The following is a 25,678-nucleotide window of genomic DNA, read 5'->3' as shown; positions in this document are numbered from 1 at the left end:
TTACCACTGCTGGTTATCAGAAATTGCAATTTATGTCTTGTGAAAAACACGGGGAAATAACTGAAAGTCAGAAGGGAAGAGTTACTGGCCATTAACTCAGTTAATATAAAACATTAAATGCTCACAATGGGAGACTTGTTTGTTGAGCTGCCGGTAAAAGGGGTGGATTCTGCCTGGAATAAAATGACATGGTTCCACTTTGACATGTCAAAGTATTTGCTGGTCTTTAGTGTAGTTTTGTCCAGACCAGGAGATCCTCAGTTCTCTGACATTAGAGTGACCTTTTCCCCTTAGCCTTTCTGGTTAAGATACAAGAGAGGATATAAATTTGGTTGTAGGATGCAAGGAGCCTCAAGACACTCAAGATAAAGTTTCCAGATCCTATTTATGCACTGTTGACCATTTTCAGGCACTTTTTCTCTTCCCTATGTTGTGAACCCTGAGCTAGTCACTAAAAGGGAAGAAAGAAAAAGCAGTTCCCTCTAGCTGAGGCACTTAATCATGCTGGGGAGATCCAGATGCAGCCCCAGTCTGGGGCTGGGCTCTCCCTGGGGGATATTAGCGCTCATCGTTTGCACATCCAGCTTCCGTCATGACGAGTGGGATTATCAGAGAAAATCCCCCCTGTGCACCAGCGAGTCCCAACCTGGGGCTCTCCTGCCTATGCATTAAACTCCAATTAATAAAATAAAACATCTGGATTAGCACAGGCACATGTCACTGGGGGAGGGGTACATCACGTCCTGTGAGCAGGGCAGGCATGGCCTGAACAGCTTTCCATGGTTTGTCTGACCATGACGTGGTCTGAGGTTGTCTTGGTTTGTGTGGGGGAAAGTCTCCACAAAACCCTCCTGAACAGTGGCTGGTTTTAGAGTTCCTGTCAATGGTCCTGTGTGACGTGTGACTTTATGGTAGAACTCTGCTTCTGACATTCAGTGAGCTCCCAACCTCCCACGTCTTGGCCAGTGCTCGTTAAATCTCATAATCGCTCGTTAATTGGAAAACAGTGAGGGAAATTGGTAGCCTGCTATAGAATGAAATACTCCATGGACATCTGGAGTTAGATGCATATATCCAAGGGGTGTGAAATAAGAAAGCAATTGTCTGTGTCCCCAGGGAGCTGTAAACCTGTCAGTAATTATTTTTTTTTGTCCAGAGAATGTAGCAGGAAGGATGCCTTCCCCTTGGAAAAGTATGGACAGCGTTGGTATTGAGGTAAGGGATCCTCCCAGCTGCCCTGTGAGGGGGTGAGACACGGTGTCTTACTCAAGGCTGATGTGAGTGAAGCCCACCAAACATGGGCAGGAGGTGGCTGGGCAGGTATTTGACTACCTGAAATATCAACCATGTCATCTACCCTCCACAACGAGAACTCCAGATACATTTCTGTCCCATGATTTTCAGTAAATCTTCCGCTGGTTTGCGGAAGATTTCTGAGGAGATATAGATTGAATCCAAGCATGCTAGCTAGAATTTCTGAGTGGTAGGGATTTTTTATGTTTGTTTATTTGTTTTAAAGTAATTTTTTCCTTTGAAATTCCTTAAATACCAAAGGGTAAATGGATTCTTGGGCACTCATTTAAGATATTGCTACTAATAATAACCTAATGTTTGCTGTTTGTCAAAAGCTGAAAATCAGCAAAGATGAAATTGCCCCAAGTTTCTTGGCAAAAGTGATGGAGGCAAATATTTCAGAGGTCATTTCAATTTTAAAATTTGCTTCCACAGAGATTGTGCTGTGGTAACGTTTGTCTTCTAGATGTTATCAGAGAAGCGCTGGAATTTCATAGGAACTGAAATGAAAGAATTTTAGGATGTAGAGTCTGGCTGTTGGAGATATCCCTGTCCTGCTGTTCTCATTAACCTTGCTGGTGTTACAGGCAGTAGCTGTGCAGTCCAGGTCCAGCCTTTCTCAGTCAACATCCTACATCTCAAGCTCAAAATTATTTGGTTGTCCCCATTCATTGATAACACTTTTGACTCTTGTCCTATTTGTTATCTGTTGGCTCTTCAATAAGTTTATGTGAATTTTTCTCCTTTTTTTTTTTTTTTTTTTTTTAAAGCAAACATAACCCCAGACTTGCTTGTGCATTAATTGACTTTGCAAGTTAAATAGTGCTCTCTCATTTAACAGCAATGCTGCAGGAGCACCAAGAGACCACTCAGAGCAGAGCCCTCTGTGGGCGTGGACCAACCTCACAGCTACAGCAGGACCTGCCAGGTGGCAGCTTCTGCAGCCCCAAACATTCCTTTTTTTTTTTTGCATGGGAATAATGGAGACTCTGAAGAAATGCTGCATAGGTAGATGCTACAGTTCAAGGGCATCAATGTTGGAAAACAAATACCTTTTATCTTTTATGTGCACCTTTTGATACTATCCTAATTTTGATATTGTGTAATTCTTGCACAGCATAAAACTGTTGCTTTGGGTTCTTAGATGAGTTCAGCTGTTCCAGATTTGTCTCCTGTTCCTAGTCTGGAATTGTGACCTGTATCTTACTGGGTGGAGCAGGAAGGCTGGACCCAGACACTGGTAGAAGTTTATTGGTGCTTTTTTTTCAGCTAAGCTGAATCTGGCAGCATCTTGAGAATGGCTGTTGATGTGTTGTGCTCCTGCAGTTGGTGCCTCTCCTTGGGGTATCTTGGACCTCAGGGAGAAGGAATGGAAATAACTTTTCATTGGCAAAACAGGGCTTGTGTGGGAGCTTGAGCTGGGAGAATGTCTCTTTACAGGGGCTGTGAAAGCAGGTGGGCTGCTCTCCTAGAACTCATCAAGTGGCTGCTCTGATCCCAGCTCAGAGATGAAGTGCCTGTTTCTGTGAGCAGGTGAAAATACCCCAGGATATGGTCAGATTTCTAAGAAGTTTCAACACCTACTTACTCTGTTTCTTTCCTTATCTCCTTCCAGCAATCCTAAGTCATGTGGAACACCTTTTTTCATGGAATTGAGCTGCAGGTTGAAAACCTCTCTGCAGTGGATTGTGAGCAAGTTGCTGTTTGACTTTTCAATTTATATCACTGAAGACAAATTTTATTAGCAAAATCTTGGGCAACTCAGCAGTGGATTTTTAGGCTCTGACTGGGTGCCTGGAGCTGCATTTCTTTGAACTGTCTTCTAGAGGAACTGCAGCTGTATAAATGGATGAAGACTGTGGAAAGAAACTATAAATATGGCTTTATTAAGGTGGATTTTTAAATCAAAGTGACTTTTTGAAATATTTTAATGAACCCTAAAAACTATTTTGCAGTTCTTTCCAACAGTTATGTTACTTTTCAGCAGTAGAAGAGGAGGGGGATGTTACTGAGGGAACTGTGGCCATTGCATCTGTGGCAGTGCCTTTTCCATGGACTTGGCTGGACAGAAAACTTAAAATGTCCAGGGGCTAGAATGCCTCTTCTGCTACTAATTTTCATGGTGTAAAGTGTAGCCAGGTTTCACAGGGACACCACTGGGATGGTGTTGGGGAGTGAGGAATTTGGGGGCATTTGAGACATTTCCTGTTACCCTGCAGCTTTTTCAATGGGCAGTGGTGGATTGTGCTTTACCAGGAGTGACAAACCTACTCCATATATGAATTCCTTGCTGGAAGTAAATTGAAAACAATGATTTAGCACATTTAAAAAAAAAAAAAAAAAAGAGGAAGCATTGCTTGCTGATGGTTTAGTGCCTTCTATTCCTCTCATGTTCTTGTCCCAGAGAGTTTAGGATCTGTGCTTAAGCACACATGGCAGGTTTCAGAATTCCACAAGCCAGCTGGTCCTTGGTGTTGGCTGTCCTGGGAGTTAATGGTGGGCTCAGTAAGCACCACTGAACTGTGCTTCCTCAGCAGCTGGAGCTGTGAAACTCCATGGTGGGGCTTTACATCAGAAAAGACACGTCCATTCCAGCTTACACACACATCTCCACGTCCCAGTGACTCCAAACCTGGCCTCAGTGAGCTCCAAAGGGACTTAGCCTGAAACAGGCAGAGTGGAGCAAAGCATAGGTGGAGGGATATGGGTGGTCAGTGGAAAGTCAGGGCAGTCCTGTTTGCTAATTCTCCACCATAGCACCGTGTCTTTGAGGAGAACACTGGGCAAGGTTCCTCACTGCAGGCCATAGCATGAAGGAAATCATTCAGAAAGCTGCTCAGGAGTATTGCAGAGTGTAGAAATCACTGTGATGGAAGCAATTTTGCTCTGGGTGCATGTACATGGACATGTCTGTGTAAATGAATGTGTAAAAGGAAAGGCACTGGAGTGCATCATCCAGAGGTGGTCTGAGCTGGGATTTCCACTCAGCAGAGCCTCATGTGGGGAGGCTTTGTAGCAACTACAGTGTTCTGTTTGGGGAGGCAGAGGATACATGGTACCATCATGGTAAAAATGATTTTGGCACAGAGGTAAGCACTTCTCTTTTAATTCAAGTGTCACATTTTACCCGCTTGCAGTTTCCTGCTTGTATGTTTTGGCTTTTGCCCAGCACCTCAGGCTATGTGTGCTCATCTGGTTTTGATAAAGCATTGAACTTAGACAATACATCTTTTTGGACATTTCTTCCTGTTAGATTCAAGTGTGATACAAAGCAACCAGCACTTGATCAGTAGCAGACACTGTTTTTATCAAGCATTGTTGGATGTTCATTAGCCATGAAAGGACTGTAGAGAAATCTTGCCACAGAACAGGCTGGTGCTTCTTCTTCCTTACCCACCTCAGTGGCTGCCTGTTGGGTGCTCTTTTGAAGCCCATGTTCACACACCAGGCTACAATATCCAAGTGATTTGGCTGGTGTTTATCTTGCCTCTTTCATAGTCTTGTTAGCCTGCTAAGAGAGATAAAAATGCCCATGAGATTTTGCACAGTGGCAGATGAATGGGAGTAGCAACCTCATTAAAAATCATCTCCTCATCCTGACATTTGGGTAGCATTTGAGAATGCAGTGCAATAAAATGCTGGGTGAAAAGATGAATAAAACCAGCATTTCTCATGGTGTACCCAAGGAGCACGTGTGACCTCTGATATGACTGTGAGTTCTGGAACACCCTTCCTATCCCTGATGTATGCAAGGAAAGGATGGACCATATCCATGTTTATTAGATCTAAAACATGAAGAAAGGCATTTATGTCACTGAAGTTCATCTGCCTGCCTGTCTCATTTTCACCAGTCACCTGGGCTCCCTTGGAGGAGGGAGAAGGAGGGATATCTCCAGAGGCTGAGCATCCCTGCATGATTTGCATGCCTGGCAAGTACACCAGAGGTTGCAGTGTCACCACATGGTGTTAGTGGTGCTCAGGGAGCTTGGGATGGCTGCCCTGTCCCTGTGTCAGAGAAATTGCCTTAATTCAGTCCCAAGGGAGTTCTGCCTTTCAGCAGGGCACTGTCCCTGGCCTGTCCTGCTGCTGGGGATCCTGGTGTTGTGCCAGAACAGCAGCTCCCACAGCCCTTGCTGTGCTGCTGATTGTCAGGGCTGGCACTCAGTGTCCAGCAGGAGGGAAATGGGTGACACTCCATGGAAACCTTCTGGGTAAGCTGGTCCTTGTGCTGTTGGGAAGCCTGAGTTGCACAGGGAGATAAAAGACACTCAGACTTGCAGAGCAGCATTGTCAGAGGCTTTGGCCTGACCTCAGGCTCTGACAGACATGTTTATCCAGCATGAGGGAGGCTGGAGGCACTGCACAGACCTCTTTGTTCTCAGCTTTTTTATCTCTCCATGTCTCATCTCCCTTCCTTCCCCTGGTGGACCGAGATGAAAGTTGTGTGCACCCCTCTGCAGGCTTCCTCAGAGATCCAATTGAAATACCTCATCCTTGGAGCATATGGGAGGGTTTAGCCATTGAACCTATTCCACTGGAGGGTTACAGTCCCAGAGATTTTTTTGGTCCTGTTCCTGGGATTATGGATATTCAAAACTGAGATTGAACACTTAAACTCTTATGGGAAAGGCTGGTAGAACTTAATGTGCTTTTTGGTTTTCAGCAGATTCTTTGCTCAATGTGGAACTGAGTTTTGCCATCTTGCTGCAATACTATACTCCAATAAATAAATGCAGTAGAATCCCATTTAATTTGTATGAGTTGCACCCCCTAAAATCCTCTAGGCTATTTGAACAGATTACAAACCAAACCCCAGAGTTTTCCCTAATTTTCCAGCTGTGCAAATCCATCCTTGGATATTAAAAAGACTAAGTCTCATTATATGTTTTCTGTCTTCTCTATCATGACCAGTTTGCTAGAAAAATCAAAGATCTGGTTCTTGGAATGTTGTAACTAACAAGTGTTTTTTTTTAATCATATCTTAATCCTTAAAGGCAGGAGATAACTCTCAGAGTAAGAGCTGCCTGCAGGTTTCCCAGTGACACTGAAATACCTGATAGACCCTCACTAAATCTGTCTCCAGGTCCAGGGATTAGAAGGCAGCTGACAATTTTCATTAATGATACGTAGGATGAGGGGGAAATCCAACTTACACTCCCTGTATTGGTTGTTGTGATGATTGAAATGTGGTTTTATTTTTGCCTTTATCATGTGTACATGGAAAAGAAGAAATACATAGCAGAGGTTCCATTTTTTTGAAGTGTCACTCATCTGAGCCATCTCTGGTGTAAAAAATGAAGTTGCTTTTACAGAAACCATACAAAATCATTGTCAGGGCTTATATGAAATACTGTTGTGTCCTAATAATAACTTCTAGCTGAAAAATCTTGGCATCCTGTAGCTTAGGAAAGGGTTTTAAAATTCACCTTCAGTTTTTGGGCAACAGGCAAAACATGTGGCTCTGTTTAGGAGCTATTTTCGTTAAAGCTTGACAATACAGGATGATAAAATACAGCTGCATTGTTTAAACTTTCAATTTAATTTCTGGTTTGGGTCCAAGCTGTTTCATCAATATGGCGCCATTCATTTCAAAACAAAGCCCTTGGAAGGGTCTCCATTACCCCACCATTGATCAAGAGGGTGTTAAAATGTAGAGCCTAATTATGTTCCTGGCCTGTTTGGAATTCCAAAATTGGATTTTTATAACTGTCAAATTTGCAATCAGGGTAACTTTTCATGACAATTAGTCAGAATTATTAGTGCTTTCCTTGCCAGGGAGTTATAACTAATGGTGGTGGCTCACTTTTCAAGGCTCAGTAAGAGTCAAAGGCAACATATATCTTACAGAAGAGCCATTTGACTGCAAAATTGTCTGCACTCAACTGCACCCGAGCTTCTACTACTGTTACAGTCATTTTTATCAGTCCTCTAGGGCTGAGTTGTGGTTACAACCTTCACTGCAAGCTCTGTACACAGAATTAACCACTGGGTTCTGCCTTGTTGCAAGATGGGACTCAAGAAATTGTGACATGAGGAAATTCATCCTTGAGTATTGCACACAAACTTACTTTGGTGAAGGCTGGTACTAAAAAGGCTGCTGATTTTGGTCAATTATTGCTTTGAATCTTTAAAATTGAGCCAAGAAGAAACACCTGTATAACCTGTCTAAGGAAGGCTAAATCCTCTCTGCCTGACTCGCAGCTCAAGCTCCTGTCTGTGTGTAAGGTTGAGTTTGTGCTACACCAGAGATGTTTGCCTAGGTGGGAATCCCATCTTGGTACAGCCCTGCAAATATTATACAAAATATTCAAGGGAAAAAAATAAAGAAGAAAAGAGTTACAACAAGAAGCAAAGGCAAAACCCAAAGACATTAAAGCTGAGGTATCCACCCCATTCTGTCTAATGCACTACTTTGCAGACACGTGGTTCTTCAGCCCAAATGCTGGTGCATGAGGGTATTTGCTCACAGGAGAGCAAACACTGGCAGAAAAAAGCAAACACTGAGCCTTGCCTCCTATGCTGCATCCTTTTGGAGGCATCTGTTCGAGATGCAGATGACCTTCTGCTGATACGGACAGATTTTTGCCATCAGCTTCAAGCTTTAGATGGAGCAGTAACTGGGGGAGCTGCCTCACAGTGACCACGTCCTCATCCCTGCAGGAGTTCAGTGAGCCCCTTCCCAGGGCCAGCTCCAACCCCCCCTCCATGTGCCTGCTCCTCCTCCCACCCTGCTCTGCCACAGGTGGAACAGCCACGTGGTTTAAGGAATTGATCTCCTTGAAAAAGAATCAATTGCTATTTCCAGACTGGCTTATTTTTCATCTTTCTCCTTCTTACCTGGCAATGTCTCTCCATGAGCTGCAGACACTCATTCTAAAAGCAAAGGTGGCAACTCAAACCAGTTAAACAAACACAGGTGCTGGTGTCAAACTATCACCTCTGGTTTTCCCCAGAGGCAGCCAGAGCCTGCCTTTTTCTCTTAGGACATCTCTTTTCCTCTTAGAAAATCTCTTTTCCTCTTAGAACTTTTTTTTTTCCCTTGGAACACCTCTTTTTCTCTTAGAACACCTGGAACATCTCTGTGTCTATTGACATATACTTACCTGGACAGTCATGTGATTGTTTTTGACAAAAAGATCTGGAATTTAGCTTTATTGATACAGGTTCCAAGTTACTCATACCCCTAATCCTGCAGAACGTTTGCCCTGGAAGAAAGAGGGATTGTACTCAATTTTGCTTAATTAAATCAACCTAAACTAATTGTCAGCTAATAAAATAGTGTTGGTCAGCTCATAAAACAGAAATGAAGATTAAAAGAGAAGTTGCCATGAACAGGTGGTAACTCTGTTTCCAAGTTAGACCACATTACTCTCTGGCACAGAATCTCTGAGAATACCTCATATTCCAGTTTTTTTTTTCAAAAAAATGTTTATGAAACTTATAAAATATAGAGCTCATTTTATAACCAATTTTCTATCTCACCTGCCAAGAGCAGTGGGGGTTGAGCCAGCACAAGGCGGATGCAGAGTTTTAGGCAGATGTCCAGAAATGGATTCTATGCACAGGGCTGTGGAATACATTTCTACCTTTGACTGGCCTTTTTGTTACAATTCTTGAGATTTAGGTTTTTTTCTTTCGTGTTGCTATTACAGAAAAGACCTAGTAAACATTTTTTTAATGTCATTGATCTTGACCTGACACTGTTGTGCAAAGGGAGAAACTTTCTGTTCTCACTGTGGATGCTGTTTAAGTCTAGATGGATCTTGAGTTAGTTAACAGGGTCCCTCTGGATTTGGCCTTTAGTATTTTTGTTGACTCTGCAGATCTTGCAGAAGGCATTAAACATTTATCTAATTTCATCTGGAAAAGACTAAACTGGAATCTTTCTCTGCTTCTCAAAGTAGAAGCAGAACTCAGTGGTTTGAAGTTGCTGTTAATGGTTGAATGATGAAAGAAAATGTATTGCATAGTTATTATTCTATTATTGGGATAAGAGTGCAAAAACATATGGTTTTGAGCATTTTGTTATGGCTTGCAGGTATTGTGGATGCTCTGTAGTGGTGCAGGGCTTCCAGCACCAAAGAGACTTACCATTTTCTGTGACCACCCATTCCCAAAAATCTCACACAGGATGTGCTTGGTTGATCTTATGTTAAGTCCTCAAACATGAAAGAAAAGATTAATTTTCTTCCTCTTCACTCAGGATCAAAGTGCTGCCTTGATGCAGCTCCTCAGGCTGCACTGACAGTGTCAGAGCAAGGGGAGGCTTCTGCCAGACTTGGGGTTAAAATCTGAAGCTCAGTTCTTGTTTCTCTGCACTCCTCTTGCAGGTGATGTGTCCTTCCCTGGTGTGCAGGGCAGCTGCTGTGGCCAAGGGTAACCAAATTTTAGGTTCTTTGGGAACTGGCTGTGCTGGATAAGGGAGGAGAGGAGGAGGATATGAGGAGAAGGATACGAGTCTGCCCTGCTGACTGTCCTGGGAGGTGGAGAAGGTGCTGGAGCTGCATCCCAGTCCCCAGCTGCAGTCCTGCTGTAGCCAAGGCAGGGAGCAGGGTGGGTGGGACTGGTTTTCTGTGAAGCAGGGCAGTATTGTGACTTGCTGCAGCCCTAAGGCAGACCTATAAAAACAGGGAAGACATTTAGACACAAAGATGAGACACAGAGAGATGCTGTCACATCTGACAGGACTGGGAGCTGGAGTATCTGGAGGGTGGTTCCTGCTGCAAAAGTGGTCCTGGCCCTGCAACAGGAAGGGCTCACTCAATAAATGCCATGTTTTCTATGTTTGCACTTCAGTGGCCCTGTGATCCAGCCAGGCTGCCCTGCCTCAGGCTGTGTCCCAGACCCCTCCTGTGCATCCAGAGATGGGCTTGCAGCAGGAGCTGGCACAGCTTGGAGCCCCCTGGCACTGGGGATGCAGGAAAGGCTGCAGCATGGCCATCACCTTGGCCCTGCAGCATTTCCTAGAGGCAAATGCTGCTGCCTGCCTCCCTCTGCTCGGCTTGGTGGGAGGAGAAGTGCTGTGAGCAGTGCAGCACAGCCTGCTGCTCATCTGAGAGAAACCATGGGAGCAATTTATGGCAACATCCCCTCAGGGATCTGATTTACCATGTCCCTGCTGAGTGAGCATCACTGAATCCCAAATCTTGGATTAAACTAGCTGAAAAGATTCCCCATGCTGGCAGTCCTCTGAGGGTCTTGGGGTCAGGTCCTGCTGAGACAGGATTTCAAGGGAAAGGGAATAAGGTAGTGCTGGAGTTCATTCTGGGCAGTTTTCTGTTCATCCACATGTCCCAGATTTGCCCAACATTATGGAAACATCTGCTGGGAGTCACACCAGCAGCCAAGTCTCTATTTATTTTCCTCAATGAATGGGTTTAGGGGGAGTGTAGCACTGACTGTGGGACTGGCCTGGGCCCATTATCACTGCTTGTGTGCTTTAAAGGTTGAGTGACACAGCAGAGCTGGAAGAAAGTTAAAGCATCATCATCCAAAGAAATGTGTGTGGGCTTTAGTGACTCTGTGAGGGTCCTGAGGGGCTCCAGACACTGTCCAGATTTGCACTGGTGTAAATGCACGAGCATCTCCTGTTCTGCCAGGGATGATGAGTAGGAGGACTGTGAACAAGCTGGCTGCTCAGCTTCCCAGGCCTTTGCACAAAACCATCCAGGACCCCAAACTAACAAAAACCACATTCAAAGCAATTATCTGATCTTGTTCGGTTGGTTTTAATGTGATGTTTCTAGACACTGGTACAACAAGCACACTCTTGTAAACTCTTGTAACAGTTGTTTGCAGTTAGTATCTTCAAGAGGCTTTTATGTGTGTGATCATGACTAATATCCATCACTTCAGTGGGACTGTCACCCTCTACTGCTGGGGAAATTTTTCCTACTAAGACAATTATTTTCTCAGCTTGTTTAGCATTTTTCTTTTTCCTTTTATTACCCTTTTATTCACAAAACACAGATACAGATTTGCTCATATATTTCCAGATGAAAATGCTTTGTGACTCACAGACTTAAATAATTAGGTCTTCACAGACCTCAGACTGGTTATAAAGGCAGTTGGAGTCGTCATCTCTGGCTTTACACATGAAAACAGAAAAAGTCTGTAGAGGAAGGTGACCAGACCAGCTGAGAAGCAGAGCTGGGGGCAGACACCCTCTGAAGTGTACTCTGTTTTTCTAAGCTTTAGATGTTGCTGTGCCCATACTGCTAAAGGTCTTCCCCCCACCTTGATTCCATCTCTTCTTGTCACAAACATCATTTTTAGCCCATGCACCAGCAGCTGGAAAGGTGCTGGATTCTTCTCCCCATGGCTCACCCAAAACAATAGCAGCTGCTCTCCCTCCTTGCACCATTTTTTTCCCCATTGTGTGTGATAGAAGCAGCGACTGCTGTTACCCCAAAAAGCCACCCCAGCCCCAGCCCCTGCCCCTTTTACACTGAGCCAGAGTGGATGCTGCAGCCCGTTCCCTTCAGGAGGTTTGTCTCAGGCTGTATTTCCTAGAAGTGTCACCACTGAGCCAGAGATGACACAGAGTCACCTCAGAAGGCAAATGGCAAAAACCATTCAGCTGAGCCTCTCTTCTTTTTATACCTTAGTTTGCTACAGGTGGACCTGATGGGTCGTTTAATCAATACATTTCACATGACTGGCTAATTAACAAGGCACCTTTATGAGAAAATCAGCAAAACAGATTGTTAAACACACCAATTTTCATATTTGACTGCTATTGTTTATCTCCAGCTAAAGCTTCCCAGCCTGATTCATGGGAAAATGTACCCAGTTTTCTCTCTTTCTGAGCAGGCTGTCACATCCACGCTGGAAGCATCATCTCAGCATCACCCCCAGAGGAGTTTTGGGGCTTTTTTGGGGCTGTTGCAGCTGTCGGGAGGGCAGTGTGTGCCAGGGCTGTGCTGGCACAGGGCGATGGAGGTGCTCCCGTTCCTCGCCCAGGTTTGCTCCCCCAGCTGAGGGAGCTTTCCCAGCTGAGGCAGGGCTGGCAGTGACCCAGCAGTGACCCAGCAGTGACCCAGCAGTGACACAGCAGTGACACAGCAGTGACAATTCCTTGTCTCCCCCGCAGGTTCCTCTGGCCGCCAGCACGGCTCCTTCCCCAGCCAGGACCGTAAGTGGGCACCACGGGCAGAGCCCAGCAGCTCCTGGGGGAGGGGGGCTGTGCCAGCCAGGGCTGCCCTTTGCTCCTGGAGGGTAGGGGGGTTTGTGAGCCTCTGCCTGCTCCTTGCCTCAGTTTCCCTCGAGGATGTGGAAAATGGAGCTGGGGATGGCTTGCTTCTCTCTGGGAACTGCCCAGGCGGTGCCATCCTGCTTTCACTTTCCTTCTCCTTGCTTGGCTCACTGTCTGAGAGAGGACACCAGGCTCCTGGGGCTGTCTTGGGGTACCTGTTGTGCTGTCCTTGCCATTAGAACTCATGCCTCTGTGTTCCCCAACCTGCCTCTCATCAATCTTTTGGGGTGGGATGCTGAGAAGAGCCAGGAATGGGGTTACTGGAGCTGAGTACTCAGGGGGAGGGTGGCTGTGGCCTCATTTGCAGTTGCAGGCTCTCCCTTGAGGTTCTTCAGCCACTGGCATCCAGCAGCCTGGTGTCTCCTGCTGTCTGTGTTGGAACAACCTCTGCTTAAAAAACAAACTGATTTTAAGGGTTGGAAGTGAATACAAGCTGATTTATTGCTTGCTGGTGCATGAGCTGTGTGTCTCCAAAACAATGTTAAAAAAATCACTTCAAAGTTCTCTGGTGCAGATGCAAAAGCCCAGCCAAGGTTTTAAATTCTAAAATGTATCTCCAGTGATGGCTAATCAATGAGAAGCAGGAATTTACATGGGAGTCTTTGTGCCTGATGGCCACAGGCAGGTTTTGTGGAAGGTGAAAACTGAGGTAGCACATGCTGAGTTATCCCAAGTGCTGGGTTGTGAGGGCAGTGGTGAGACAGGGCATGAGGAGCTCTCACTGCTCTGCCTCTCTGCTCTCCTTGCTGGACACACACCCAGCAGAAAATCCGTGTCCCACAGCCCAGAAGCTCCTATGAAGCCTCAGATTAGGACAAACCCCAGTCTTGTGCCCCACCCTCTGTGGGGTTGTGCTTCTTGCTGTAGCTGCAGTTCATCTCTGTGTGCTCTGCCCAGGGGTGTCACAGACCCCTCATGGGATGGGTGTTCAGGCTGGAATTGGCCCTGGGTGCCAGGCACAGCTGGAGGAGTGGGAAACAGCCAAGCAGGGCAGAGAGAGCAGCCTGGGAAGGATCTGTGTCCAGTCCCTTGGGACCCTGAAGATGCCCAGCACCGTTCCCAGTGGGCACTATGGAGACCAGAGGACATTTGGAGTTTGGAACAGCTTCCTTGAAATGCTTAGTTCTTACTGTATCAGGAAAAAAAAATAAAAAAAATCAATGTCTGAGTAGAGAAGCCAGCCCCAATCTTTCTGGCAGGGAAGGATCCTTCAAGTCTTGTTTCTATCCTCATTCCCTTTCCTACTCTCTGCCATGGTTTGGGATGCTGTTGCTGACTCCTCTCTTTAACTTGAGCATATTCAATCACAAAAATGCACTTCTTCTCACAGTGAGCCTGGTGTTGGAGCTGCCATGTGCAGGAACTAATGACATGTCCAAAGACACATGGCAAAGCACTGTGTCAGCAGAGATGATACCTACATTTCCTTATTATTGGTCCTGCCACAGATCACTCTTAGTTCCGGATTGTCTTTTTAAAGTAGCGATTTGTTTCCTTGGCCTGAAACTTTGTGCTTCAGTTTCTCCCTTGGTGGCTGTGCCCTTTTCACCATCTGTCGGGTATTCAGGGAGAGCACCAAGACTCCTGTCCTTGCACACCACAGCCCTCAGAGGGGGCAAGATCCTGAATAATTTTAAAATTAGGTTTATACTGTGCACTTTCATGCCCTTTTAAGGTTTCATCCAGGCAAAATCTAGTGATGCTGTTATTCTGCTAATGTGACAGCAGGTTAGAGAATATGGGCTGGGTGTTGATGATGGTTGTGATGGGTGTTTAGGATGCTCTGAACACCTCTCCTACCAATACAAGCTGAGAGAGCTGGAGTTGTTCAGCCTGGAGAAGAGAAGATTCTGAGGATACCTTGGAGCCACTTCCAGTGCTTAAACAGGGCTTGTAAAAAGGAAGGAGAGAGGCTTTTTATACAGGCAGATAGTGACAGAACAAGGGACAATGGTTTTATACTCAAAGAAGGGAGGTTTAGCTTAGATGATAGGAAGAAATTGTTCCCTGTGAGGGTGGGCAGGCCCTGGCACAGGTGCCCAGAGAAGCTGTGGCTGCCCCTGAATCCCTGGAAGTGTCCAAGGCCAGGCTGGATTGGGCTTGGAGCAGCCTGGGACAGTGGAAGGTGTCCCTGCCTGTGGCAGGGGAGTGGAACTGGATAATCTTTAAGTTCCCTTCCAACAGAAACCATTCTATCTTTTTATGATTTATAGGTTGGTTGGATTTTTAGGGTTTTTCTGACTGTGGAAGGAATCCTTCATCTTGGCAATCTGGCCTGGCATTCCTCTTGTTGCCTGATGTTTGAAGGTTTATTCCATGATTTTATTGTAGCCATTCAGCTTCCAAATGATACTCTGATTTTAGGATGTGGGCTGAACCCTTTGCAAGTGTGGGGCCAGGCAGCGAGGCAGAGACAGTGGTTATGGGTTGGACATGGTTATGGGCTTCTTCTACACCCTGGCTATCTGCATCCCAACATTTTGGGATTGTCACTTCAGGCAAGGTGGGCAGGTAATAACAGTGCTATGTTTACCACTGGGAGGCTTTCAGAAGTGTGAGCTGCTGCTTTGTTTCTCAAAGGCACAGGAGGCTCTGTGTGTTTTCTTTCACACTGCAGCGTTCCTCGTGGGCTCCTAAGCACTGCAGCCAGAGAGATCTGCAGATGCTTCTGGCTGCACTCAGGCACTTCCAGCCCTTCCCAAGGTGGGTGTCTCTGCCTGGCCTTTGCTATTGGCTGTTTCTGAGGCTTCAGCCCATTAGAAACTTTAGTTTCAGGGAGTGAAGTGGAATTTAAACTATCTGAATATAGTCCTTTGTGTCAAATCAAATGATTTGTTAAAGTGAGGCCAGATTTGTGGGGAGAATCAATCTTTTTTATTAGAGCAACTGATGTGGAAAAAGCAGACAAACTTTCAGGCATATTAACCCCTCTGCTTGCCTGGGTTTGTATTGCAGGAATGAAGAGACCTGTGTGCCAGGGCAGGCTGTGCATTCACTCTGACTGTTCCCCAACAGTCGTGGACTGAACACAGGCATGGGTGGTATTTTTGGGTGTGCTTGTACACTTTTTGGGGAAAAAGACTTTTCTCCCTCTGTATTTGGACACTAGATGTTACTACAGAACAAATAATGGGCTCTGCTCTGCAGCTGACTCATTGTGCAAGTCTGGGGCTAATTACTGAATCCCTCTGTGCCTCGATTTCCATCTGTAAAATGTCACAGATGCCCACCATTCATAAATCGCTTTCAGATTTCCAGATGAGGTGCTGTGTAAGTGTAGAACAGCATTAGTTTATGCATATTGTGCTAGAGGATAATACAAACCACATGCAGCAGAGGAGCCTCACAGATGTGTCTCCTTCCACTGCGAAAGGCAAGGCCCAGGCTGATGATTTAGCACAGCACTAATTGGACTAAAACAGGAGATTGCTTTTGTACTGATGCAATTGTCACCATTCAAGTCCTCATTTACCAATGGTTCTTGGAGGTAGCCCAGTGCTTCCCTTTGAGCTGAGGGGAGCTGCAGTGCCTTGCCTTTGGAAGCACAGCAATTTACAGCAAACACCACCGTGTTTCCAGCACCCCCGTGCCCTCGTTCCGCACCCCTGGAAAGGGACTGGGCTGTGCTTTGGTGGGAATGTGCCTCTTGCTTGGCCTCCAGCTGCACTCTAGCACATTTTTGCTGGCATTTCCTAATCTCCAAGCAGAGGCATTTGCAGTGCCACTCCTGGGTGTTGCACACACAGGAATCCCCATTTATCGATAAGAGAAGCTGTTCCCATGGCTGCAGGCGAGTGAGAGCCTGGCAGCTGTTCAGCATGAAGTCAATTCTCAAAGTTTAAAGGATTTGTGGACTGTGATGGTTTGGGTTCAGGCAATTAACTCTGGTGAAGTGCCTGAGAGTGTCTTGCAGACACATTTCATGGTGAAAGATGAACTCAAACAGTTAAGAGCTTTGATTTGATTAAGTGCCCTCAAGTTTCTGTATTGTGCTGGTGGGGCTAAACTCTCAGTGGGTACAAAACCTAGGAGCTCTGACTGCTGGAAAATTATGGTTGTTGCTTCCCATTGCAATCTGGCCCCGTGCTTATTTAAAAGTGCCAAAATCACCCCTGTTGCCAGCAGCATCACATGGCAGCAGGCACCAGTGACTGTCCATTGGCCTCTAAAGCTTGAGCTGTGTCATTTTAAAGCCCTGCTTGAATCTTATTATTGTTGCCTGGTGCTCAGAAGTGACTATTGATGGTGTGGGGTTGGAGGTGTCTCTGGAGGTATCCAGTTCCTTCTTGGTGTGTTGCAGGCAAATTGCACCATTCTGGGTTTGTCCATTTTGGACTCGCTGGCTCTTCTCCCTGTTCCTCATCAGTGCTCAGAGGGAGGGTCAAAATTCACTGTCAGAACCTCCACAGCTGTAAGAGTAACATAATATTGAGGCAGAGTGTGGGAGAGGAGATTGGCTGACACCCAGCCCTACCCAATGCTTGCCATGTTCCAGGAGAAATCTCCCCAGATGCTAGACCTTCATTCATGGGTCTAAACTTGCCATTTAAGGCATTTTTAAGGAGAATTTCAGGGTGGAATAATCTAGAACCTCAAAATGAGGCTTCTCAAACTGCCACCACATGAGGGCTCTTAGGGGATGTGCTGTGCTGCTGTTTGGTCCATGTCACAAGTCAGAGAATGGGCAAATGGTGATTAAAGGCTTGGTCCCGTCAGAAAGTTAATAGATCCCCATTTTTGGGAAGTGTTTAGTGAGTTTTTGATTAAAATAACAGAATGCAGAAATCCTGGAAAACATTTTGATTGTGAATATCCTTTGATTTCTCAATCTAAAATGACTTGGAGGTGTAGCTTCTTTAGAAGAGTTAAAAATCTGAAGCTGAAACTGAAATGTGCCTGGCTAAGCCCAAGCAGATTATGTCCTTTACTAATTTTTCTTTACCCAGAAGTTAACAAGGCAACAACAGAAAACAAACCCAAACAAAAAGTCCTTTGCACAGCTCTGTGCTCACCAGTAATGGGATGCAAATGTTACCTTGCTCCTCACATTATGGAGCCCAGAGGATGTGAGGGATTTGCTGGGTCTCCTGAAACCCCAATGTCCCTGGGTGTCCTGGAGAACAAAATCACAGCTGCAGAGAAGTGTGGAAAGGATTCCTCTTCCTGCTGCTCAGCCTTTAAGGAGCACTGCAGAGCTCAGGGGGATTCAGAGAAAGGCCAGCAAGGGGTAATGAGCAGCACTAGGCAGAGTGAGGCTCCTTGAGGGATGTCCTGGAGCTGTGAGCCATTTCAGCCCAGCTCCAAGTGCTCCCTGGTGGTCACGGGCCCTGTGCAGGGCAGGGGTGTTGGGTGAGGGCTGTGGGGGCCCTTCAGAGCCCCAGGGAGGGAGGGAGGGAGTGGGGGAGAATGGACAAACCATGGTGCAGTGAACCCGAGGCTGAAATGCTGACATGGGAAATCAAACCTTTGCAGAAGTGCCCCTGGTAACAGTAATGATTAACAATCATCATCATCATTGGGCACTTGCTGGAGAAAGAATGTGCAAACATAGTATTTTGATGTTCAGGGAGCCAAATTCTTCTGAATTCTAACTATCTTTTTCAGTGGCTTAAAGAGTTTTTTTCCTTATTGGTCTTTCAGCTTCTTTGTTGTCTTAGCTAAAGGAAGCCAGTGTTAAATGTTCTGGATGAGGAACAACTGGACTGAGCATCCTGAATGTCACATGTTTGTGGGTTACAGGGACTTTGAGCAGAGAGGAGGTGTCCAACCCTAGAGCTGCCCTACAGCTTTGCAGGCCCAAGTAATAAAATTCAAAGCAGGGGTAGAATTTGAGGTCAGAAATCCCAACTGGAAACAAGATGCATATTTGCTATCCAGTGGTTAACTTTGGATGCAGTTCACTAAGGAAACCTTGCTTGTCTGGCTCTGGAGTGTCTTTATGAAACACAAACCCCAGCTCAGCACACGTTGTTTGGCTCCAGACTGTGAGAGATTCCCTGACCTGTGTTACACAGGTGCAGAACCAATATTGCAGAGTCCCTGCAGACTTCTCGGTGAGCCTGCTTCAGATGTTTCCTTTTGTCCTGTCTGCTTCCTTATTTCATGTTACACTGCACCGTATTTTGACTGCATTTTCCTCCTGATTGCTTCTCCCAGCAGGGAGAAGCAGTCTGGTTTGTCAGGGATGTGAAGCCATCTCAATGTGAGATACAGTTTTGAGTGGAGTTTCTGTGTGTCCTTCACTGGGGTCAGGTCCCATGAGGTTTCTCTCCCTGTCACAGAGCAGGGATTGAGGGAGAAATGGGTTTAGCTCAGCGGTGGTGGGATCAGACATGGGATTTTGGCACAGTGAGGACTGGACTTGCTATAGTGTTTTCCCTGGGAAGGAGCCCCAGGCCCTGTGGACATCACACCCTCAGCTTCCTTGGCTGGAAAGCATGTGGAATCCCTCTTTAAATTTGGAGACTTTTAATCTAGTTAAATTTGTCTTCCTGTGAGAGGTTTCTAGATACATGTGGACATCACACCCTCAGCTTCCTTGGCTGGAAAGCATGTGGAATCCCTCTTTAAATTTGGAGGCTTTTAATCTACTTAAATTTGTCTTGCTGTGAGAGGTTTCTATCATTCCTCCTACCTGTGTTTCTTTAGTTTCTGTCCTTTTATTTGTTTTGTCTGCTTTGCTGCCATGCTCTGGTACAGCTGTGAACCAGGGGAGGGTTTGTTTGGTGCAATATCAAAATTATTGAGTAGCCCCAGTGCCACCAGCATCACTTGGAGCTCCAGTATCAGCAGCTCCAGTCAGCAAGGCTTTAGCAAACTCATGCTGGACAGGTAAAATCTTTGTTTTCAGGGTAACTTCAGTCAGGCTGTGGTAGTGAAATGTCCTTGGTGCTTGTAAAAATAAAGGTGATGCATTTCTATCCAAAAATGTTGCATCAAAACCCAGCCATTCCCTGCTAAACCTTCCTCTGGCAGATAAAGATGGATTGAACATGGGTCTCACAGCTGATGGTTGCCTGTGAATGAATGATCCTGATCCAATTCCAAATGCTGATGGAGCACCAGCCTCGCCAGCAGGATGGGAAGAGCACAAATCCCCAGGCTGAGAGGAATTGTGGATAAAATTAGTGACTGGGGTGGGAGTGTGCATGTGTGAATTCTTAAATAAAACAGCATGAGTGATGCGAGCTGTTTAAGAATAGACCTGGGTATAATAGAGGGGTTTTGGCTTGATTTGCCAAATCAAAAAATTTGGAAAGCAAAATTATTTGGGAGAATTTGAAATGGAAAATTTAAAGGTTTTGACACAGTGTAATAACTAAAATATGGGTTTGGGTCAGGCAGAATTGTTTCTTTTGACCCAAACAAAACCATTTACTTTCACTTAAGACTATTTAGTTTGTTCATTTATTTTTAATTTAAGTGAGATTTGAAAAATAATGCTATTCAAAACTTAAGGCTGAAACATTTAATTCAGAGGGTATGAAAAATCATTTAAGAGAAAACCTCTAGAGATAATATTGCAAAACTTTTAAAAATTGCACCTATTTTTTTCACTTGAAACAATGCACCAAATTTTGTGTGGCTTCTTGAGTAGTAGTTGTTACTCCAACAACTTGGAGTAACTTGCATTTTGTGGAAAACTTTTTCACTCAGTTTTGCTGAGGGTTTTCTTACAGCCATTTCAAAATCTGTGATCAGATTTTCAAATATCATGATAATGAAAAAACATGTTTGTTTATGAAAAGAAAAAGGCTTTTCCTCTTTAAGAAAGAAAAGAAGAAAGTAGACAGAAAAATGAAGTATGAACGCTTTACAAGCGGAAAAGGATCAGATAGCAGTTCTCATAAGAAAGGAAATCTGAGCTGCTTTTTAAAGATAGCCAGTAAAGTTAAGGGTAATGGTTGTTATAATAGAGATATGAGAGACATTACAAATGGGGGGATTTTGGCAGTGATTGGGGTCTCATAGCAGAGATGGTGAATTATCTGGAATGAAGGTAAAAAGGCAAAAATATTCTGGAGGTGTTCTGTTTCATATTGATAGGGAACCTAATAACTCACAATTTTCAGGTGAAGATAAAACATTCCAGCCTGCAAAATCCTGATGTGAAAAGTGTGGGAAAGAACAAACCCTCTATGATCAAAGAGACCATCTTTAAGTTTCCCTGAGCTCCAGGTTCCTGATGTGTGAGATGTTTTAATTGTGCTGTTGACCAGGAGGAATGAGATGATGATGAGATGTCGTGGGGCTCTGCCAGTCCCAGAGTGGAGCCTGGATCACAGAATGGTCTGAGCAGGAAGGGACCCCAGAGGATCACTGAGTCCCACTCTTGAGTGACCAGAAGGGCACGTGGTGTGTGAGTGCAGGGTGGGAGGTGAGGCTGTGGCCAGGCTGGATGGAGCCTGCAATGTTTGCAGGTTGGCCAGAGCACAGGTTTGGTGCAGCTGGGCATGGGAAGTGTTGGGAAGAAGAGGCACTGAGTGCACAGCTCTTCCCTGGGCTGGTGACTTGGCCTTTCTGTCCCAGCATCAGCGTCCCTGCCCAGTGGGCCCTTCCCTTGCCACTGCCTGTGTCCAAAGAGGAAGAGGAGGGGCAGGCAGTGATCTCTCCTCTCTGGTGACCAGGGACAGGATCTGAGGGAATGGCCTGCAGCTGTGTCAGGGATATCAGGGAAAGGTTCTTCCCCAGAGGTGCTGGCACTGCCCAGGCTCCCCAGGGAATGGGAACATTCCCAAGGCTGCCAGAGCTCCAGGAGAGTTTGGGCAGCGCTGCCAGGGGTGCACAGGGTGGGATTGCTGGGGTGTCTGTGCAGGGCCAGGGGTTGAGCTGGATGATCTTTGAGTCCCTTCCAGCTCAGGATTTACAATGCCCACAGCAGGTAAATATCAGGGCAGTAAACAGAGCAGTGGAGTCTTAATGATCCTACACTAAACAAAACTCGGAGAGCTTCCCCTTGCAGAAACAGCTCCTGCTCTGGCTTTACTGGGACTGGAGCTGTGGCCAGGGTCGGAACCCTTCCCTCCCTTTGATTCCTGAGCCTTTGCTCCTCAGGCCAGGGGCTGCTGGGGGACAGAGGTGTCCATCCCTCCCTGCCTGCTGTCAGCCCTCGGCCCTTCACGTGCTCAAACCCGGGCACCCACGGCCTGTTCTAAACAAGCACAATTAATAAAGCCTATCTAGCCAACATCTGACTCTCATTAGAGGAAATGTGTTGAAAAAACAGATCCCAGGTTGGCTGTGATTTATGGCTTGGGCCTGCTATCCTTCACAAGCACTGGCGAAAGCTTTTGCAAAGGGCCAGAACATAAACTACTTAAGGAAACTCAGTAACCATGTAAAAAGGCTGGAAGGGTCAAATCAGACAAATTAAAGAGAGGTGGAGATGCAAGCCCAGGCTGGCTGTCCCCCAGCTGAGGGCCACCTAGGTAGGCACAGAAGATCTGTGTTCATATTTCTGCTGTGGAATTTGACTTGAAATTCCTCCTGTGCCACTGTTCTTTTTCTGGCTAAAGTGTGCATGTGTGTGTGGCAGTAAGGGGGTGCAGGGGTCAGTGGTCTGGTGGTTTCTCTCAGGAGTGTCAGATAAAACATCCTGGGTGCTCACTGAGTTAATGATGCTTCCTATTTCCCTTGGGAGTTTTGAGTTCATCCTTTTCTCTTTGCAAAGAAACATGGTTGACTGGGTGAATTTAGCCAAGTTCTTCCAGATTTGCTCAGAGACTGCTCTGAACTTGTCCAGGGGGAAGGTGTCTGCTGAGAGAAGCTGGTCTCCTGCTTCCTTTGACAGACAAAATGTTCTTCCAGCTGGACCTTCTCGAGCTGTGTGTCACTGATTTGTCAGGGCAGTGCCGTGGCTGTGGTGGTGCAGGAGCTGATGCTGCAGTTGCTGCATAGTCAGAGCTGCTGTGTTGAGTTCTGTGGAGCTGCTGTTGCCTTCCCAGTGCTCCAGCATGGGCTGTTTGCAGCTCTGCTTTGCTCCCCTGCCCTGGGGATCACCCAGCCTGTCCTCTTTGGGCATGGCCATGCAATGGAAGTGTTGGACTAGATCAGATGGAGAGGGAAGAGCTGCCAGGCAAGTTGTGTCACAAAAATCAAATATTTCGTTTATTTCTCTGCATATATGTTACATTTAGTCCTTTTTCATCCTTTGCCCCTGGATCCTGTACAGGTCCTTTACATTAAGCTAACAATGGATGAAAGTGATCCTGGGAGGAGGGAAGTGTGTTGTTTGGAGTCTGAGCAGGTTGAAGCATGAGCTGCAGATGTGATTCTCATGTCCCCGAGCCTGCCTGTGTGCTACGCCCCATTGCATTGCAAGGTTGAAGTTTCTTGTAATAGCAAAATATGGTCTTGAAAAAAGCTGGCTGCAAAGACTTTATTTGTTTAAACAAAGGCTTTGTGATTCCAGAATTCTCTCCCCTTTCCTATGCTATAAACCACCTCCTCCGCCTCCCCTCTGAAACACAAATTTTGGAGCAATCCATCAAGAAAAAGAGAGACAGAGCCTTGATCCCTTGACTTCAGTTGAGCTGTGCAATTTATATCTACTGAGCATCTGGCTGTAGGGAAACCAAAAGCTCTTTTAATATTCTGCAGAGACTCTGGGTGTACAAATGAGTGTGGGCTGTCAGAGCTGAGAAATGGGGCAGAGGTGCCAAGAGGTTTCTTTGCCTTTTCACACAAAACTGACCTGTGGCACCATGGTGAAAGCTGGGCTGGTTCTTCTTTTACTGCCCTCAGTGCCACTGTGATAACTGTGCTGAAATCATTAGAGCCCTGTTGGTTATCAGGCTGTTATCACAATGTTCTTGTTAGGATTTGAGTGAGGAGTTTGAAGACTCGTGGGTCTTTCAGGCTTGAGAAGCTGAAGTGTGCATCTGTTTAATAATGCAATTATGCAAAGCAGGAATGCCAGATTAACAAAGCAGGAGTGCCAGGTTAACAAGGGACCTGAAGTCATCATTCACTGCTTTAGGTCACTCACAGGGCCGTGTGCAGACTGGAAGCTGAGGCACAGATCTGATACCTGTTGGCAAAGCTGCAGCACTGGAGGCTGATCTTGAATCAAAGATGGGTTGAACCTATCAACCTTTGTGTCAGGGTTAAGGAGGTCACAGATGGTACAGAGGACCTGGGTTGTAATTCTCCAGCACGTGAAGTCTTTCACATCTCCTGTGCATTAGAATTTTCCATCCTTCCAGTTGCATTCCAGCTGAAAGGAGGAATGGGCAGGGAGAGATGGGACAGCAACTGTGAGACGTCGTGGAGACAGACTGGGTGTCATGGGATATGCTGGTACTGTCTCATGTTCATTATCTCAATTATTTATCCTCCCTGCTGGAGTATTTCTCAAACAAATCCTACCATGTGTTTTGAGGTTGGGATTCGTAGACAGAAATCACAACTCCTTTCTCAGAGTTTAGCTGGAAAAATACAAATCTGCCAACTAGGAATTGAAGAGAAATAAACTGTGGTTCTGTGTAGCAACAAGTGATGGATTTCTGCAGATATGGAAAGCGTCTGCTCTCCCAGGTCAGAGAGTGTGTGCATTTGCCCCACTGTTACATTTGTTCCATGAGAAATAATGATGTGAGATACTCAATCTCTTCTAAATAACACAGATTGCTTCCACCCTGATCAGAAAATTCAGCTTCACAGTCCCAGGCCTTGGAACCACCAGCCATCAAGATTAGACACTAAATACTTCAGTGCATCGTGGTTAGGGAAGATATTTATTAGCTTGATTTGTCACCACCATTCTCAGTCTTTCTGCAAGGACAGCTGTGGAGCCCAGCCCCTGAACATCCCTGGTGTGCTGTGAGGGAGCTTTGAATGCAGTGTCTGACACTGCAGCATTCATCTCTGCCTTTGGAAGCCTTGTCTGCCTGTTGGTCAGATAAATAAATGTCACATGGATTTGTTGGCAGGACTCTCGCCTTACTAAGGTCTTTTGCATGAGGATATCCACTTTCTGGATTATTTAAATGTCTTTTGGGCCCAGTCTAAGTACCTTGGGTGTGGATCTGGGTTTCCAGGCATTTCACAAAAGAAAGGATCAGAGATCAAATCCAGCCTGAACTTAAGTAGTTCTTTTTCTAACCCAGGCTGTGCTTTCTGCCTGTTTCAACATCACTGATGTTAAGATCATATTAGTACAAATATCACATGCAGTGACACTGCTGGTTTCTCTCCTCTTCTGTCACTTTGTCCATTTAAATCAAACCTTTTCTGTTGCAAATGCACCTAAGAGGGCTCTTTGAGACACTCTTCAAGAGCAGAGAGAGCTGCTGGACTGGTGCTGTCCCTGAACCCTGTCCTTCCCCTGAGAGCTGGCTGATTCACCCCTGTGCACAGGGGTGGTACAAACCTTTTCTAATGAGCTGAGCTCTCCAGAGGGACCTGAAGTGGTCAGTCCATCTCAGAGATGGTTTTCAGGCAGTTCAAGTCAGTCTCTGTAAATCTGTGGGAGTCACTAATTTATGCAAGCCAGCAGAAGTGAGATTAGGACTCTGTATTTTATTTGCTCTGTAACACATCTGGTGTGTCTTTTGGCTCCTGGGAGCACTGGATTTATTCTGTCTTATCTTGCTGTGGGGATGAGCAAGATCAAAAGCCTGAAGCCAGTTACATACAGAAACCAATTCTCTGTTTCACACACCACAAGCAGATCCAGACCAAACAAGCCTCACCCATTTTCTTCCCCATAGGACAGAGCACTTATGGTATTTGCATGTTCATGGGTCAATTCAAGCCAAAAGAGATTGCCCAAGATCTATTGCAGAAAATAAAAATAAACAAATCTTATTTGCTGTTGGGAAAAAGAAAGTCCATGTCACTACTGACCTGTGAGGAAATCCCTCCATCTGAGTGTTCCTGAAGCATCAGATACTTTTTCTGCAAAATGTTGTGTATTATGAGGTGGAAAATCTGTGTCTGGCTCCTTTAGGAAGCTACACAGCTCCTCACAGAGGGCCAGTGTGAGAATTCCTTTGGAAAGTGGATACAATGGGTTGCTGTTAGCATTCAAACAATCTTTCTAGCCTGTACATCACCAGGGTGGAACAGCCCAGCTTCCTGTTCTTCCATGCCATGCACTTTGTGTGGCTGAGAGCCACCAGGGCATGCAAT

The 25,678-nt window shown here is 45.7% G+C and overlaps 1 protein-coding gene across 8 annotated transcripts in view; it reads left to right on the top strand.

The window, feature by feature from the left end:
- COL26A1 (collagen type XXVI alpha 1 chain) overlaps positions 1-25,678 on the top strand; it is a 169,028-nt gene that overhangs the window by 98,787 nt on the left and 44,563 nt on the right. For 2 of the 8 annotated variants that reach the window (XM_085557087.1, XM_085557086.1), the window contains exon 4: positions 12,386-12,427. The exons of the other annotated variants lie outside the window; for them this stretch is intronic. In XM_085557087.1, the coding sequence (XP_085413213.1) occupies positions 12,386-12,427 (42 nt within the window). The remainder of the gene's footprint in view (positions 1-12,385; positions 12,428-25,678) is intronic. 8 annotated transcript variants of the gene reach the window in all.

This window comes from Lonchura striata, chromosome 19, assembly GCF_050655825.1.
Source record: "Lonchura striata isolate lonStrDom1 chromosome 19, ASM5065582v1, whole genome shotgun sequence".
NCBI lineage: Eukaryota > Metazoa > Chordata > Aves > Passeriformes > Estrildidae > Lonchura > Lonchura striata.
The sequence above is the reverse complement of the archived record's forward strand: the minus strand, read 5'-3'. Positions and strand labels throughout refer to the sequence as shown.